This window comes from Bidens hawaiensis, unplaced genomic scaffold (assembly GCF_021521415.1).
Source record: "Bidens hawaiensis isolate Kalapana, Puna unplaced genomic scaffold, B.hawaiensis_p1.1 tig00012232_1, whole genome shotgun sequence".
NCBI classification, from domain to species: Eukaryota; Viridiplantae; Streptophyta; class Magnoliopsida; order Asterales; family Asteraceae; genus Bidens; species Bidens hawaiensis.
In genome coordinates, this window is record NW_027491991.1 from 124,232 (window position 1) to 142,144 (window position 17,913).

General features: G+C 39.2%; 1 protein-coding gene and 1 pseudogene across 1 annotated transcript; one reads left to right on the forward strand and one right to left on the reverse strand.

Annotated features, from left to right (window-relative positions):
- Positions 1-776: 776 nt before the first annotated feature.
- LOC143540462 (uncharacterized) lies at positions 777-3,472 on the forward strand. The gene is made up of 5 exons (XM_077033514.1): positions 777-844; positions 1,170-1,267; positions 1,374-1,473; positions 2,868-3,050; positions 3,190-3,472. The coding sequence occupies exons 1-5, from the start codon at positions 788-790 to the stop codon at positions 3,310-3,312; spliced, it is 561 nt and encodes a 186-aa protein (XP_076889629.1). The 5' UTR covers positions 777-787; the 3' UTR covers positions 3,313-3,472.
- A 3,599-nt stretch (positions 3,473-7,071) lies between these two features.
- LOC143540473 (putative multidrug resistance protein pseudogene) lies at positions 7,072-15,821 on the reverse strand (annotated as a pseudogene).
- Positions 15,822-17,913: the final 2,092 nt, after the last annotated feature.

A 17,913-nucleotide genomic window follows, 5' to 3' on the forward strand; every position in this document is an offset into this window, starting at 1 on the left:
AACGTACCTCCGATATGAAAACTGGTTCAGTTGAAACCAGTTTTATATTTAAACTGGTCTGGTTTAGTAGTTACGTCCATAGGCCGTCTGGTTAAGCGTAGAGGTGTACAAAACCGGTTTTAAACCAAAACCGAACCGGTTTGGTCAACGGCTGGTCAAAACCAGTTTGACTCAAACCCGATTCGGTTTATAAACCGGTTTAGAAGCAAGATAGGCTGGCCTGGTCACGCCAGTTTAGTCAAGTTTATAAACCGGTTTAACCGGTTTTTCTCAAACCGGTTTGATAGATTTTTAAGAGGAACCAGTGCTGAAACTGACGGTTTAGGTCGGTTTGAATGAAACTGGTTGAGTTCGGTTTGCGTAAAACTGGTTTTTTTTACACATGTAGTTAAGAGCAAAAGAGGCCCAACTCTGTCTGAACCCACGGCCCAAAAAAACAAAAACACGACGTCGTATGGCTGTTCCTTGACCTTTTGTTCGACTGTACTCTCTCAGTCTGCAAAACCAATTGAGATCGGATCGGCGTTAGTTATCTCCGGAACGGTATGTTATTATAACAATCTGATATGATTTCACGATTTGTAGTATCGATTATTATCCCAATTTCTACATTTCCTGCGATATTAATTTAGTTTCTGTTTATGTCAAATGTTCGCCGATTAGCGATATTAATTTGTTTATAATTTGAGTTTCAAAGGATTAACAGGTATTATTATTATTATTATAACCTAGAATGATTTGCAGACTGTGTTCATTTGCTGTTTAACTGATCGATCGTAGACCTGCAATGGCTCCTGCTGTTCCGAGATCCGGTGACGCTATATTCGCCAACGTCGAGCGCGTGGTAACGTTTTTTACATTGATTTAGATGATAATAATGTTATTTGTTGCGGTTCGTATTTAGGTTTATCATTTGTATCACTGTTGTAGAAACCGCTGGACACTAATCAGATTTGAATAAATATGTAAATTTTCAAATTTATGTGTGTGTGTGTGTATACATACATACGTATGATTTTATATATAAAATTTTCAATTTTTACCGATTTTGACCACATAATGATTAATCGGCGACTAGTCGGTGCAGAACCAACTAGCGATTAATCGGCACCTAGGCAGGATTTTACAACTGATTTGTATCGTAATTTGCTGATTTTGATTGTTTGTAGAACGCCGAGTTGTTTACTTTGACGTATGGAGCGATAGTGCGACAGTTGCTTACGGATTTGGAAGAGGTTGAGGAAGTTAATAAGCAGCTTGATCAAATGTATTCATTTTGTATTTTTAATTTATAAAATGAGTATGAGTTGTTTTATGTAAATGTTAGCCTGATGCATTGTTCTAAAGGTGTTTATGCTTGTTTGATGGATCAGGGGTTATAATATTGGAATCCGGTTGATTGATGAGTTTCTTGCGAAATCTAATGTGACGAGATGTGTTGATTTTAGGGAAACCGCTGAAGTCATTGCCAAGGTATTGCTGCGTTCTCCCCTGAACTGCTTATATGTTTGTTTGTGTGTATATCATGGTGGTTTACAAGCTGAGCCAAGGTTTGCAAACAAGCCAAGTTGAGATGGCTCGGTTTGTAAATGACCTGAACCGAGATCGGCTTGGTTTGTAAATGATTAAATAAATATATATACTGGTCATTTTCCATTAAACTAAATAAATGTATAAAAATCATATGCTGCATTTTTTAAATTTCAGAAAATATTTTCTGAAAACAGTAATAAATATTAAAAAATATAAACCACCATGTTGTAGCTGCATAACATGCATAATTTACTGTTAGTCATGGCTTAAAAATTTCATCATCAACACCAACCATAAATTTTCGTTTTGTTAAGTAAAATCATGATCGGTAAAGTGAACTTATTTCTGTTGAACTTTTTTTTCCATATGCTTGTTTGTTAGATTTTCAGTTAATTCCAAAACAGTACTCAATGTTCTTATACAAACGACATACAATGCATTAATCATGACTATTTGCAGAGGAAAGTGGCTTGTTTAGCATCATCTACTGAATGCACAACCTGAATTGAGAGATCTAGTCATCATTCAAAAATTTGCGGCTCAATACATTCGAAATAAAATTGCAGCCCAATATCTATACAACTCGACTAACCCGACCCGATTAACCTGAAACCCGACTAACCCGAACCTTAATAAGGTCGGGCTGCTGATTAGGGTTTTTTTTTTTGAAAACCCGACTCAACTAACCCGAAACCTGAACGGCTTAACCTCGATTAACAGCCCTACAGTAATATTAGATATTACTTGTTGTGTCCGATAGGTTTGCTATATGGTAACAAAATAGGTCACCATGATGGATGGTGTTTAATATTTTTTGTTCAGTATTCCTGTGTGCCAAGCACATGAGGGGCAATTTGGTCAAATGGATTTCTGTACCTATTCTGATTTGGTCAAATGGCATAAATCTGAAAGTCAGATCGATTAGTTTTGGTTTGGTCAAATGGCATAAGTCTGAAAACTGCAGGGAAATAATCAACTACTCGGAACATATGTTAACTATCTAAGCAAATATTAACCTGCTTATGGTGTCACTAAATGTTTCAAATGAAAACTCACACTCCAAATATGCCAGTTTTGTGTATGCCTGCTTTTCTGGTTGTTTCTGTGTGTTCCACTTTTGGACTATTTGGGCGGTGCATAGTCTATTAACATTTTAAATCTTGAGATGTACTTTTGGAGAGCACAATGTATACCACAAAATATTTTCTGTAATGTAATGTGTTGCCCTTTTGTTTCTGTCAATCATTTTCTATCCAAGTTATGTGTTCTTTGGCGCCTGCTTTTCTGGTTCTTTGATATCCATTTTTCTGGCTTTAATCGTTGCCTCCAAACAGGTGGGCTTCAAAATGTTTTTAGGGGTAACTGCATCTGTAAGTAACTGGGACACAGAAGGAACTTGTTGCAGTCTCATTTTGGAGGATAACCCTCTTGTAGACTTTGTTGAGCTTCCCGACACCTGCCAAGGTTTATATTACTGCAACATTCTAAGTGGAGTTGTTAGGGGAGCGCTAGAGATGGTATGTTTTATGTTACCGTCATATTTTACTCTTATTAAACTTAGAATAAAGTTATATATTAATACCTTTTTGTCACATTTTTCTCTTATTAAACTTAGGATAAAGTTATATATTAATACCTTTTTGTCACATTTTCTAGGTGTCGATGAAGACTGAAGTCACATGGATCAGGGATATGCTTAAAGGAGATGATGCGTTTGAGTTGCAGGTGAAGCTTCTTAAACAGGTTCCAGAGGAGTATCCATACAAAGATGACGAGTAACGTGCTCTCTTTCGTTTTACTAATTGTATATACATTATGACATTTGCGTTTTCGTTTTGGCTTGTAATAAGTTGGCAACATGTTTTTAGTACTTTATGTGTTATGTTTTATCATGCTAGAACATGCTTTGTATCCTCCACCCGGGAGTGTTTCTGTATTGAGGATTTGGATAGAACTATCAGTATTATTATAGTTATAAGATTGTTGATGCTTGGTATGGCAAATTTAGTTTTGCATTATCAGGTATGGCAGCATTGGCTTTACCTTTGTAGAATTAATAAAATATAAAAGAAACAAGATGATCAAATGATATTATTGTGACATTATAGGTGGTTGTCCACAAATGTTTATTACAGAACCTGGGCATAAAACTACAATCTGTCTGCATATTCCACAACTCATACCCTTTAAAATTTTATTAAATTCCACATTTTTCCAACCTTATAAATGTCAAAAATTTACAAATCTTGTTGCTATCTTGCATTGAACTGCGTTAACCGCAATGTTTAATTGCCTGAGGCGAGTAACGAGTTGCCCCCTGCGTCTTCACAAGATTCCAGTAAACACCACCGGGTACAGATAATCAGAATGGCACCGTTCGACCACCTTCCCATCATAAATAATAGAAATGGAATCTGAGTTTTGAATTGTCGAGAGACGGCGGGCCACGACGATACATGTACGCCCCTTCATCATCTTCTTGAATGCTTCTTGAACTAAGCTTTCTGACAAGGTGTCAAGAGCACTTGTTGCCTCATCCAACAATAGAATAGCAGGGCTCTTTATAATGATTAATGGCTTGAGCAAATGCTTTTCGGTGTTTCTGGGCTTCTGGCCGCCCGATAGTTGCACACCTCATTCGCCACAATATGTTTCATAACCGTCTTTTATTCCACTATCATCCACAATGAACAAAATATCGTTTGACAAGTATTTCTATGATCTTAACTAAAGCATAAGCTGATCTAATCAACTTGCAGCATTCATGATCTCTGATTCTGTAGCGTTTGCCTTGGTTTCCTGTAAGCAATGTTTTCAAGAATCAATCAATCATACCCAGTGGCAATCCCATCAATAGCAAAGCTATAAGTAGGGTCTGGGGAGGGTAGAATGTAGGCACACCGTACCTCTATCCAATAGAATAGAGAGGTGGCTTCCAGAGAGACCCTCAACTCTAAAAATCATATGTATAGGAAGATATAAAAGGCAATCAAAGTTCAACAGTAAGATAATTAATAATAACACTTAGTAATAATAATGATAATAATATATAGATATATTGAAATAGTAATAAAATACAAAAAAGGGACTACATAATATATGAAAAGAAAATAACATAATGTTGTGTGACAAAATAAGGTAAAGAGAAGCCCCTAAGGTATTATTTTCTCCCTAAAAGTCAATAACCTTAATTCTACGTCCCCAAGAATTCCTATCCTCAACCATGTCCCTAGAGAGGTTTAGGTCTAGCAAATCACTCATAATCCTCTCATCCCAAGTCAATTTAGGTCGGCCTCTACCCCTCCTCTCCTCTATAGTAATGTTTTCTACGGATCTAACAGGATTCGTTGCCTGTCTTCTCTTCACATGTCCAAACCAGCTCAATCTCCACTCTCTTATTTTGTCAAATATGTTAGCTACCCCTAATCTCTACCAAAACACATCATTTCTTATTCGATCTAACCTTGTGTGCCCACACATCCACCGTAGCATTCTCATCTCTGCTACCTCCATCTTCCGCTCTTGTGCCTTCTTAATGGCCCAACAATCTGTTCCATATAACATTGCAGGTCTAACTGCGACTCTATAAAACTTTCCCTTTAGTTTAGTCAGGAATCTCCTATCGCACAATACACCTGTGGCTGCTCTCCATCTACACCATCCTACCTGAACTCTATGGGCCACATCACTGTCTAACTCCCCATTGCTCTGGACAAACGATCCTAGATACTTGAACTTCATTACCTGCGGAACCACTTGCCCTTCAATGGTGATCTGGACGTCCTCATTGTCATTTACTCCACCAAAATCACAGTGAAGGTACTCCGTTTTAGAGCGACTAATCCTTAAACCGTTTCTCTCTAACGCTGTTCGCCATTCCTCCAGCCTCATGTTAAGATCTTGTTTTCTCTCAGCAACTGGCACTATATCGTCTGCGAACATCATGCACCACGGGAGTGGCTCCTGAATCGACTTTGACAACTCGTCCAAGACTATAGCAAAAAGAAACGGGCTCAACGCTGACCCCTGGTGAAGGCCTACCTCCACGGGAAAAGGTCAGTATCCCCCACGGGCATCACGAACACTTGTAGAACTCCTGGCATACATATCCATAATTACCTCTATATATTTCCTCGGGACCCCTCTACCCTCCAAAGCACTTGGCGAGGTACACTGTTGTAGGCCTTTTCTAGGTCAATAAACACTATATGGAGGTTGCGTTTCTTCTCCCTATACTTTTCCATCAATCTTCTTATGATGTGTATTGCCTCTGTGGTGGAACGCCCTGTCATGAAGCCAAATTGGTTTACCGAAACCTGAGTTTCCCGTCTAAGTCTAACCTCAATCACTCTTTCCCATAGCTTCATAGTATGGCTTAGGAGCTTGATTCCTCAGTAGTTACCATAACATTGGGCGTCTCCTTTGTTCTTATAGATAGGGACTACGACGTTGCTCCTCCACTGGTCTGACATCTTGCCAGATTTGAGGATAATATTGAACAAAATAGTTAACCACATGGCTCCTTCTTCTCCCAGACATTTCCACACCTCGATGGGTATGTTGTCTAGGCCGACCACCTTAGCCCTTCCCATCTTCCTGAGTGCAGTCTGCACTTCTTCCAGTGTGATCTGTCAGCAGTAGCAATTATTCAGTTGTTGTCGTTGAGAGGTTGTGTAGTCATATTCTTTTTTGTAAGCTCTCCCATTGTTAAAAAGGTTGTGGAAATAGTTTTGCCATCTTAGCTTGATGTCCTGCTCCTTAACCAGTACATGCCTGTCCGCATCCTTTATAAATTTCACAGGCCCTTGATCTTGCCTTCTACGCTCCATGGCTTTGGCAATCTTAAACATAGCGTGTTCCCCCTCTTTTGTTTCTAAACGTTCATACATCCGTTTATATGCCGTGTTCTTTGCTTCTAGCACTGCCTTCTTCGCCTCTCTCTTAGTCGTTTTGTAAGTCTTCCTCAAACCCACTTGCTCCTACTCATTCATGCACCTCCTAAGCTCCCTAAAACTTCCTTGTTTATCCCTTATCTTGTCTTGTACAACCTCATTCCACCACCAAGACTCCTTATGCCCACCTGCCTTTCCTGTTGTGACCCCGAGAGTCTCCTTTGCTACTTGAATGATCTTTATCGCCATAGCTTCCCATATCTGAGTTCAGTTCCCATCTAGTCGAGTCAATGTCTGCAACATGAGGTTGTCCTTAAACAGTGGAAGATTGTTTTCCTTCAAATTTCCCCATCTAATTCTAGGTGTACATTTCCTCTCTCGCTTTGTCAGCTTATTTCTAAAGCCTGTATATGCGACCAGCAATCGATGCTGAGCCACAACTGTCTCCCCAGGTATAACTTTGCAGTCTTTCCACCAACGTCGATCTCCTTGCCTCATCAAAATGTTTTCAAGAATGATACCCGAAAAAAAGAGTAGGCTCTTGACTCACTCTAACACGATATGCACCCTCAGGCCTCTTTAAGTTATACTCCTTTATATCTTGTTCATCAATATATCAAGAATTGCAAACACTGAACTAACAGCATCACTTCGTCTTGAGTCTTGATATATCTTTAGTCATCCTCCCTGCATCAGCTATTGTATATGCAGTTAATAACAACACCAAAACGCTTGAAAAAGCCGTTCGGGCGCTCTTCACTTTTCTATTAATAACCGACCCTATACCAAAACACCAAAGCTGTGAAGCAGTTGTAAAAACTAGGATAAAAAGAGCCTGGCCCCAGAATAATAAGATTGTCGTATACTTTCCTTTTTCGGTCCTTGTAATGTGTCCTTATAAGGACTAGCCACCCGTCTTTGTGAAGAGAACGCGGTTATCGTTCTATGGTTTATAACCGCTTCACTCGCGAGCTGACTTCCTTCCCTTTGCGCCTTTTGAGACTTTCCTGATAAACTCTTCATTAAAACTCTTCTAGCTTATAAACTGTTGGGTTTCAGTGGTAATCAGTTAGAATTTCGATTATTAAATCCGATTCAATAAACGTGACAAATAATAATTAATTACATTAATTAATTTACGCAGCAGAAAATATATGTTAATCAGCACCGAAAACAAAACCCGACAGGATCCGGTTACAAACAATACGAGTACGAGTCAAAACATTAAATATAAACTAACAATATATTTAAGTTTACCTCGGTTAATAATTAACCGGTTGAGACACCGAGGGCTAAAGAACCGAGCTAGGTGACACAACGAGATCCAACGACCAACGGTGCGGTGCATGACGGCAACCCGACAGCGGTGGTGGTATGCGGACAGCAGCCCACAGACAGCGGCGGCAGTAGTGGCGTTGGTCAGGCAGCGCCGGCGATGGGGTGGAGGAAGAAAGGAGATGGACTTGTTGATTAGGTTAGGGTTAAGGCTATGTCCATAACATCATGTGTTTATATAACCTATAATTAGGTTTAACTTAGTTAGTTATAAACCTAATGGGCCAACAAGTCAACTTCTTGCTCGAAAGCCCGCTCCATGTAATTTCATCTCGTTAAAGTATCTAATCCGGTTAACTAACTTAAGCGGGTCAATGGCTCGTTACCTCACGGTGTAACTCTCACGGGTCATAACCCAGTTGGCCGTATTGACTTACCCGAACCGGTCCATAATTCCAACAGTCTCCCACTTGGACTGTTTCTGGTTAAGTTACTCAATACTGACAGTCAGCGGTGCTCTAGCTACACATAGCTGCCCCCAACAGGTTATAACATTTTAAATTCATTAACCAAAATAATCTTGGAATACATTATTGCAAGATAACGAATTTATGGTAATCGTTGTCATCTATCCTTTCTGTATAAGACATCAATTGAACAATGAGACATGGATCAGGTTCAATCTCATATGGCGTTCAATCATTATAGTTCTCGATCTAGAGTCAAAGTGGTCCAATCAAACACACAGTTAGTTTGGGTGAGGCCTCACACTTTACCAGTTTGAATCAACGAGGGCGCCAAGATGTCTAACTGTTACATATCATGTAAGAGTACAAAATCCCATCTTGATTACATATAACTCCCACTGAACTTCAGATTATTCCCAACCAATGCCTTTATAGCTGGCAGTTACGCGATAGCGGTTGACATTGATCAAAGAATAGCCTTTAGTAAACGAAAGTTCTAATATGTACCTCAAGTCTAAGGATACTAAATGAGTATACAAGTATCAAAACATCTTATGACTAAGATCCATGAATGATTTTGATGCGAGTTACATCCAACGTCATTCATAATGAGGTCTGTGAGTTTGGAAGTCAACTCCTTGAGTCCAAAATCAGAATTGTCTTAATTCAGAGTCGTTCCCACGAGTCTGACCGACTACGGATAATTTAGAATACAATATTCACCGATTAAGAGTATTATAATGAACACAGTTATATCATTCAACATTTGCATTTAACCATTAAATCAAAAGTGAACTTAAAGTATAACTGTTTGAAATGTTCACACATCCAAATACTAAATCAAAATAAACTACTAGCTAATCTAAGACCGATAGCATCTCTGTGATGATCATGCTTGTTCTGAGTCATCGGTTTAGTGAACGGGTCAGCTAGGTTTTGATCTGTGTCTACTTTGCTTATTATGATGTCTCCTCGTTCCAGTATATCCTGTATATAGTGGACTTACTTAGAATGTGCTTGGCCCTGTGATGAGATCTGAGCTCTTCGGCTTGAGCAATGGCTCCTGTGTTATCACAGATTACATCGATCGGTTTCAGAAAACTTGGAACCAGATCGAGGTGGGCTATGAATTTCTTCATCCAAGCAGATTGTGAGCGAGAAACATCTCGGTCATTATGGAAGCTAGCATCAGTGTAACATCTTACAGTGAGTTCTTCTTCCACTCCTCCAAACACCAAGAACATGTCTTTCGTCCTTTTCAGGTACCTCAGAATGTTCTTCACAGCAGTCCAGTGGGCAATGCCAGGGTTCTGCTGAAAACGACTAGTCATGCTCAGTGCATACGAGACGTCAGGTCTAGTACATAACATAGCATACATGATAGAACCAATCTCTGAAGCATACGGAATTGCTTACATGTGCTTAGTTTCAATGTCTGTTGCCGGAGATTGCAATTAATTTGTTCAAGACGGTTCCTTTAGTCATGGGGAGAGCTCCTTTCTTGGAGTTGTCCATAGAGAAGCATGCCATTACTTTGTCTATGTATGTACTTTGACTCAGCCTTATAAGCCGCTTAGACCTATCTCGGTAGGTCTTAATTCCTAGAATATAAGTAGCTTCACCAAGATCTTTCATTGCGAAACAAGATCCCAACCAGTTCTTAACTTCCTTAAGCATAGGGATGTTGTTTCCAATGATCAGCATATCATCCACATATAGGATGAGGAATGATATAGTGCTCCCACTAGCCTTTCTATAAACACAAGGCTCATCTTCATTTTTGATAAAACTAAACTCTTTGATTTTCTCATCAAAATGAAGATTCAAGCTGCGAGATGCCTGTTTAAGTCTATAAATGGACTTATTCAGTTTGCACACCCTGTTAGGATATTTAGGATCGACAAAACCTTTAGGCTGAACCATATAGACATCTTTTGAAAGATGTCCATTAAGAAAAGTAGTTTTGACATCCATTTGCCATATCTCGTAGTCATAGTACGCGGCTATGGCAAGTAATATCCTTATCGACTTAGTCATAGCAACGGGCGAGAAGGTTTCATCATAGTCAATACCTTGAGTTTGAGTAAAACCTTTCACGACTAGCCGTGCTTTATAAGTCTGCACATTTCCATGCATGTCGGTTTTCTTCTTGAAAATCCACTTGCTCCCTACTGCCCGACACTCGGGGGTAGCTCAACCAAGTTCCAGACTTGATTGTCACGCATAGATTGCATCTCGGCATTCATGGCATCTTGCCATTTCTCAGATTCCGGATCTAAGATAGCAGATGTGTAATTAGTAGGTTCATCACTTGATTCGGCTACTAAGAGGACCTCGGGACCATCTAGATGCCATAGGTATCTAGAGTTTGGTACGCGAGTCCTATTACTTCTGCGAACGCTTGTGTTCATGTCCGATGTATCAGCAACAACAACTTGTTGATCAGACGTTCCAACTTCCTTAGCGGTAGTTTGTAGTTCTTGAATTTCTTCAAGTTAGACAATATTATCTCTAGTTCCTCGATCGAGAATTTCCTTCTCAAGAAAGTGGCCCTTCCTTTTGATAGAAATCACATTTGTATCAGGATGGAAGAAATAATATCGGCTTTAGTTATAGTATCCGACGAAAACAACTTTTACGCCGCGAGAATCGAGCTTATCGTCAGAATCACTAGTGACATAAGCATCACATCCCCATACTCTAAGGAAAGAAAAATTGGGTTTTCGCCCATGCCATATCTCATATGGGGTTTTGCTTACCTTTTTAGTTGGAGCAAGATTGACAATGTGGGCGGCGGTCAAAAGGGCAAAGCTCCAAAAGGAGTGAGGCAAGTTAGTAATACACATCATTGATCGGACCATGTTTAGCAAGGTTCGATTTCTCCTCTCGCTCAAGCCATTGTGTTGGGGTGTGCCGGGTGGAGTGAGCTGTGAAACAATTCCATGCTCTTTCAGATGATGTATGAATTCTAAGCTGAGCTACTCTCCACCTCGATCTGATCGAAGCATTTTAATGGTTTTCCCGAGTTGGTTTTCCACTTCGTTTTGAATCTCTTTGAACTTTTCAAAGGTTTCATGCTTGTGTTTCATGAGATACACATAGGCATACCAACTGCAATAGTCAATAAAAGAAACAAAGTATCTTTCATGATTCCTAGACATGGTTCTGAAAGGACCGCATACATCAGTATGTATGATTCCCAGCAGATCCTTTGCTCGTTCATTCTTATGAGTGAAGGAACCTTTGGCGAGTTTTCCAGCTAAGCAGGATTCATAGTCATCAAAAGAGTCCGGTCCCGTGGATTCAAGAATCCCTTCGGATTGGAGTCTCTTAACCCGTGCCTTGCTTATGTGGCCAAGTCGGCAATGCCATAGAAATGTATCATTGATGCCAGATCTGATACGTTTAAAAGATTACATACATTATTGTTTATTTGAACATCAACCTTATAAATACCATTTCGAGGTTTAGCCTCAAAATAAAAGATATCATTCAAGTAGGCAGAAATAGCATTACTATTAAAAACGTACTTAAATCCTTGTTCAAATAATAAAGTAACTGAAATAATGTTTCTGGTCAAAACCAGGTGCAAACAAACAGTTATCCAAAGTAACTACAAGGCCAGACGGACAAGCAAAACGATATGTGCCAGTTGCAAGAACTATGACTCTTCCCATCTCCAACGATGAGTTCCATGCTGCCTTGTTTCAGCTTCTTCTAGTTTTCAGGCTCCTGCAAGACATTAACGACGTGGTAACCACATCCGATATCAAATACCCATGTGTTGCTAGAGACAATGAAAAGTTCAATAACGTAAATAGAAATACCTTTAGAGGAGCTTTCACCATTGTTCCTCTGCCTTTTTAGCTCAGCTAGGTAGTCGGGACAGTTGCGTTTCCAATGTCCCATTTTGTTGCACTTGTAGCACTGTCGCTCCTCAGGAGGCGACGGTGGTACCTTTGCAATACCTTTGTTAGTGTTGGTGGCAGACCACCATTGGTCCTCTGCCTTTTTAGCTCAGCTAGGTAGTCGGGACAGTTACCTTTCCAATGTCCCATTTTGTTGCACTTGTAGCACTGGCGCTCCTCAGGAGGCGACGGTGGTACCTTTGCAATACCTTTGTTAGTGTTGGTGGCAGACCTGGCAGCAATAGTAACCTTCTTCTTGCCTTTACCATTATGACCCCGGTTCTTGGGTTTAGGCTTGATGACACCAGCAGATCGAACCATAAGAACTTGATTGTTTTTAGCGGGAATATTCATCTTAGTCGTCTTGAGATTCCATGAAGCTCCGGCACTGTCTTCACCCAGCCATTCATATTGAAATTCATTACGAACTGGTCGTAAGAGCTGGGAAGAGAGTTCAGGATGAAATCCGCTGCCATTTCATCTGTTAGGGGATAATCAAGTTTCCTTAGTTTTTCGATGTACCATTTCATCTTAACGACATGCGCACTAACAGGGGATAATCAAGTTCCATTCTGCAGCTGATGAGCTGCTTCATGGTGTCGTAGCGTTCTTGACGGGCTTGTTTTTGGAACATGCCCTTGAGTTGCTCATGCATCTCATAGGCACCAAAATCTTCCAAGCCTTTAGCAAGCTCGTAAGACATGGTAGCTAGCATGATACAGACGACTTCAGCAGAGTCGTCCATATGTTTGTCAAGAACCCTTCTGGCATCAGCAGTATTGTTTTCAGGCTCGGTTGGAACAGGTTTGTCGAGAACATAGTGCTTATTTGCCATCTTGAGAACAAGTCCCAAGTTGCGGTGCCACTTAAGAAGTTGGTGTCATTCAACTTTTCTTTCTCAAGGATAGCCTTGAGGGTGAATGAGGAGTTATTATCAGTAGACATCTGTTCAATTAAGCAAAAGTAAATTTTATTAGTATTTTCGATGTTTTAATCCTATTATTAATGACCCAATAACATTAGTAAATAGGAACTTGAGAATCTGGCTTGCAGTTACTAATGGCAGCTATAGCACACAACATTAGTAAGTGGTTAGGCAGACAGACAACGATTGCCAATTGTGAATAGAGCACAACTCTCGTTTATGAGGCCTATTAAGACAACATTTGCCTAAGTAGATGCGTTTAGCCTCATCTATGCCCACCTTAGTCTCCAGATAGCTGTAGGACGTAACAAGAGAGTAAAGTAATAATCGCCCTAGTATAGTCACTTGTGAAAGAGCCGGATGTGTCAACGAAACCCTTTCACCTTGAAGGGATAGGCTAGAAATCAAGTGCGGTGCTGTAGCTCCAAACACTTGAAGTTTGGCAGTATGCCTCAAGTGTGACTTATAGTAGGATGGCATAGACTATTGATTTAAATTGGGATTAATTTTAAATATTTACCAAATAGAGTAAAAGTCCAGTTTTACTTTATTGATCGAGACAACTTGATGAACCCTTTCATCTCTCAGGACACTTAGTTTTAAATAACCTATTAAAACTAAAATTGTCGCGATAACACCAACCAATTTTTAAGTTAATAGTTTTACCTATTAAGTTATTAGTTATGGAAAATTAAATTTAGTTTAATTTTGCATAACTTGATTGGTTAGTTTATTTTAATATATTTGGTATTAGGTTGGTGGTATTATAATCCTATTATAATCAAGCAAGCAAACAGAATATGTAAATCTTAAATGGCCAAAATTAGTGATTGATCTTGCTAGAGCCTATTAGCAAGATCAATCAGGTCAAGGGGTCACAACACAAAACAACTACAAGGATGGACTCTTGGTGCATCCCGTCATCTTTGGTAACTCCCACTGGCTTCAAGAACTCCATGAGCTCGTCCTCGTCCTCGGTTTTCTTCGGGTCTTCTTCATTACAAAATTACACTAATACAAGTAATGAAAAACTAAACCCTATCTATTACAATTTGAACCATCAAGGTGGCCAAAAACCATAAAATAAAACCGAAAACGAAATACAACTTTTGAACCATCCATATGGCCAAAATAAAATCATTCAACCAACCAAACAAGGTAGGGCCAGATTTACATATTCAACGAAAAATAAGTCGGGCAATATTTTGGTCAAATAAAATAAATAAAATTTTGACCAAACTAAAATTGCCCTAACATTTTATCTAGATCATCAACGTCAACTCCATTGAAGTTTATGATGTAGAACCGGTGAAAATACCGGATTCGACTCGTATGTTGTAACCAAGGCTCTGATACCACTGTTGGGTTTCAGTGGTGATCAGTTAAAATTTCGTTTATTAAATCCGGTTCAATAAACGTGACAAATAATAATTAATTACATTAATTAATATACGCAGCGGAAAATATATGTTAATCAGCACCGAAAACAAAACCCGACAGGTTCCGATTACAAACAATACGAGTACGAGTCAAAACATTAAATATAAACTAACAATATATTTAAGTTTACCTCGGTTAATAATTAACCGGTTGAGACACCAAAGGCTAACGAACCGAGCTAGGTGACATAACGAGATCCAACGACCAACGGTGCGGTGCACGACGGCAACCCGGCAGCGGTGGTGGTGTGCGGACAGCAGCCCGCAGACAGCGGCGGCGGCATACAGCGGCGGCAGGCAACGAGCGGCGATGGGGTGGAGGAAGAAAGGAGATGGACTTGTTGATTAGGTTAGGGTTAAGGTTATGTCCATAACATCATGTGTTTATATAATCTATAATTAGGTTTAACTAACTTAGTTGGTTATAAACCTAATGGGCCAAAAAGTCCACTTCTTGCTCCAAAGCCCGCTCCATGTAATTTCATCTCGTTAAAGTATATAACCAGGTTAACTAACTTAAGCGGGTCAATGGCTCGTTACCTCACGGTGTAACTCTCACGGGTCATAACCCGGTTGACCGTATTGACTTACCCGAACCGGTCCATAATTCCAACATAAACTCCCGACTAAAAATGGCTGTGCGGTTTATAACACAAGTGTCAATCTCCATGAGAGTACTAAGCCTAAACCATTATCGAAAACCGCGCTGAAAAGCGCTTGTGTTAGTAACGACAAGTGGTCTCCGACAGTCCAACTAGCGACCGAACCACATTGCACAAGCGGCTGCACTCGTGTTCTTGTCTCAGTCAAACCACCTGATATCAAAAGTCAAGATCTTCTCGAGAAGCTTTGACCGCAGCCGTGCGGTCTTCTTCTCACCCAATATAGCAAAACTGTAATATTGTTACACGCTTGAAAAGAGCCTGAAAACACCAACATCTAAAAACTCAAATGAGTAGTTTATTGCATGTCACACAATGGTGGATTGATCTAACTGAATATAAATATTAATCACTACGCCTATGCAATACGGCTGCACTGCACCGGACCCCTATCACGCCCAAGCACCCCCATAGAGCTGGGACCCACTCAGGTGCATTCATTTTCAACAGCCAAAACTGTGGAGGAGTGGGATTAGACAGTTTGTTCATATTATCATCATAGTCATCACATAAGAAGCGTCGAACTGAACCGAATATGGTGAGCCCATTGAGAAAGCTGGGCTGAACGGATTCAGTAACGGGATGGGGTGCTCGGTGCACTTGATCTCACACTTGCTGGGCTGCCTGCAACGAGTTTTCTATACGGGCTTTTGAGCTCGGTCCATGGCCCGATAGTTGCAACTGGACCATTTTTAAGTAGTGACTATTGGTTATTTGCATGAGGTCCATCTTTGGGATTCCTTATTTGCGCCTCCTTTTGACTTATTTAAGTTGTTTTAATAAGTTGCTCCCTCCTAACTTGTCAAAAACTCATTTTTCCTTCTTTAAAAAGCTAAAAAAGTCACATTACCCAAACACCTTTTTAACTTATATAAATAAGTTATAAGAGATAAAATAAGGAATCCCAAACACCCCGAGGTCTTCGTAACTTTAAGTGTGAAAACTAGCAGCAAACTATGTTTTTTTAACTGTCATGTGGAAAACTATATATGTTCCTTATAACTATGAGAACCTGCTATTAGTAAAATTTAGGGATGAGGAAAAAAAACCAATTAACCAAGTCGAAACCGAAATATCTGACGAAATTGAACCAAAATAACTTACCCAAACTTATAGCCAACAGTTCGGTTTGTTTTTTATTTGTGAAGAGCGAAAGTTACCGTTTGATTTCAGTGATGTCTTGTTTCAAAACCGAACTGAAATTTTTATATGTTTGTTAGGACCCATACTCATTATCTGGCCCAAAAGTTTTAGGCCCAAAAACATTTTTTCAAACCAACTTTTTGGGCCCAAACATTTCAAGCCCAGATGCAAAACCAAAAACCAACTCATAACCGAACTGAACCCATACATAAAACCGAACCCAAACAGTTTTCTAAAATTGGAATTTTGGTTTTGGTGCAATTTAAACCGAAAACTAGCCTATGCACACCCCTACAGGAAACTATGCTCCTTTCAGCTGTGAGAACTTGTCACCAAAAAACTATGTTTTTAACTTTAAGAACATGGTTACTAAAAAAACTGTGTATATAACTACGAAAAAACTCACCTTAGTTTCATATCAAAAGAATGTAGATACGGTTATGAAACATATAGTTTAATGACAGATATCAATCCTCATTATATCTCATTAGGATAATTAAATGAGATATTTATTATATTGTCGGTTTCAATATGTGTTATAGTATATATATGTCTCAATGTAATGGTTAGATGTACACATGAATGATCTGATCTTCCTCTCTATTCTCTCTTGTTATAACATGTTATCAGCACGTTAGCTTGTTATTCTTGTTATACAACAGCCCTAAACAAGGTTGTTTCGTATCAGTTTGTGTGTTTTTATGGAAGATTGGAGTTCTACAACGCAGTAAAAAACTAATCAAAACAACCGACGACAACTATAACTCATAAGCCACCAGGAATACATAGCATCCAACTATGTGCATCATCTAAACTGTGATTAAGGTACTAAATTAAATTGATTAATTATGTTTGATTTTTTTTCAAGATTATTAAAGTATATTTGATAAAAAGGTTGATGCCTTATCTGAAACAATTAAAAGACGGTGTCATTGAGATTCAGAGACGCAACTTAGATCCGTTTCTGACTCTCAATAACATTATCTTTTAGTTGTTTCGTCCTTATTTCTATCTTATAACGTTCATATCAAACACTTCAACCATCCCGAACCAAAAAATCAAACATAACCAATCACTTTAGTTGCTTTACTTCATCTTCCATACTCTGCAACTCTTTTTTTTTAACAATATATATCATGCTCTTCAAAAAATTACTAGATGGGTGTCCGCACAATGATCACCCCAAATCCCATTCCAAACCGATATGGCTCTAACCCAAAACGTGTTTTGACCTACCCCTTTTGACTTGAACTCGAACTGACCCGAACCAAATTAACCCAATTTTTTTATTGACTCGTTCCGACCCTAATCTGGTCTAACACATAACCCAAGCTCGACCTGTTACCGGTATAGCAATACCATACTCAAATTAAAGAGGACGAAATGCTCGTGTTTATGGTGTATTTTTTTTAAAAGCAATATTAACGTGTGAAAACGTTGTGTCCGTAAAAAGTCACATAAAACTTTAATCTGTTTATGTTAATTTACATGTACACACGAATGATATGATCTTCCTCTCTATTTTCCCTTGTTTATAACATGTCATTAGCCCGTTAGCTCGTTATTTGTGTTTTACAACAGCCCTAAACAAGATTGTTTCATATCGATTTGTGTGTATTTTTTTATGGCAGATTGGAGTTCTATAGTGCAGTAAAAAACTAATCAAAAC

What these genes read in the sequence shown, in the direction of transcription:
- LOC143540462 (XM_077033514.1), top strand. Translation starts at nt 788, where the DNA reads ATGGCTCCTGCTGTTCCGAGATCCGGTGACGCTATATTCGCCAACGTC. An exon ending in TCGCCAACGTCGAGCGCGTG is followed by an intron (nt 845 to 1,169) that starts GTAACGTTTTTT and finishes GATTGTTTGTAG; the next exon opens with AACGCCGAGTTGTTTACTTT. An exon ending in TTAGGGGAGCGCTAGAGATG is followed by an intron (nt 3,051 to 3,189) that starts GTATGTTTTATG and finishes CACATTTTCTAG; the next exon opens with GTGTCGATGAAGACTGAAGT.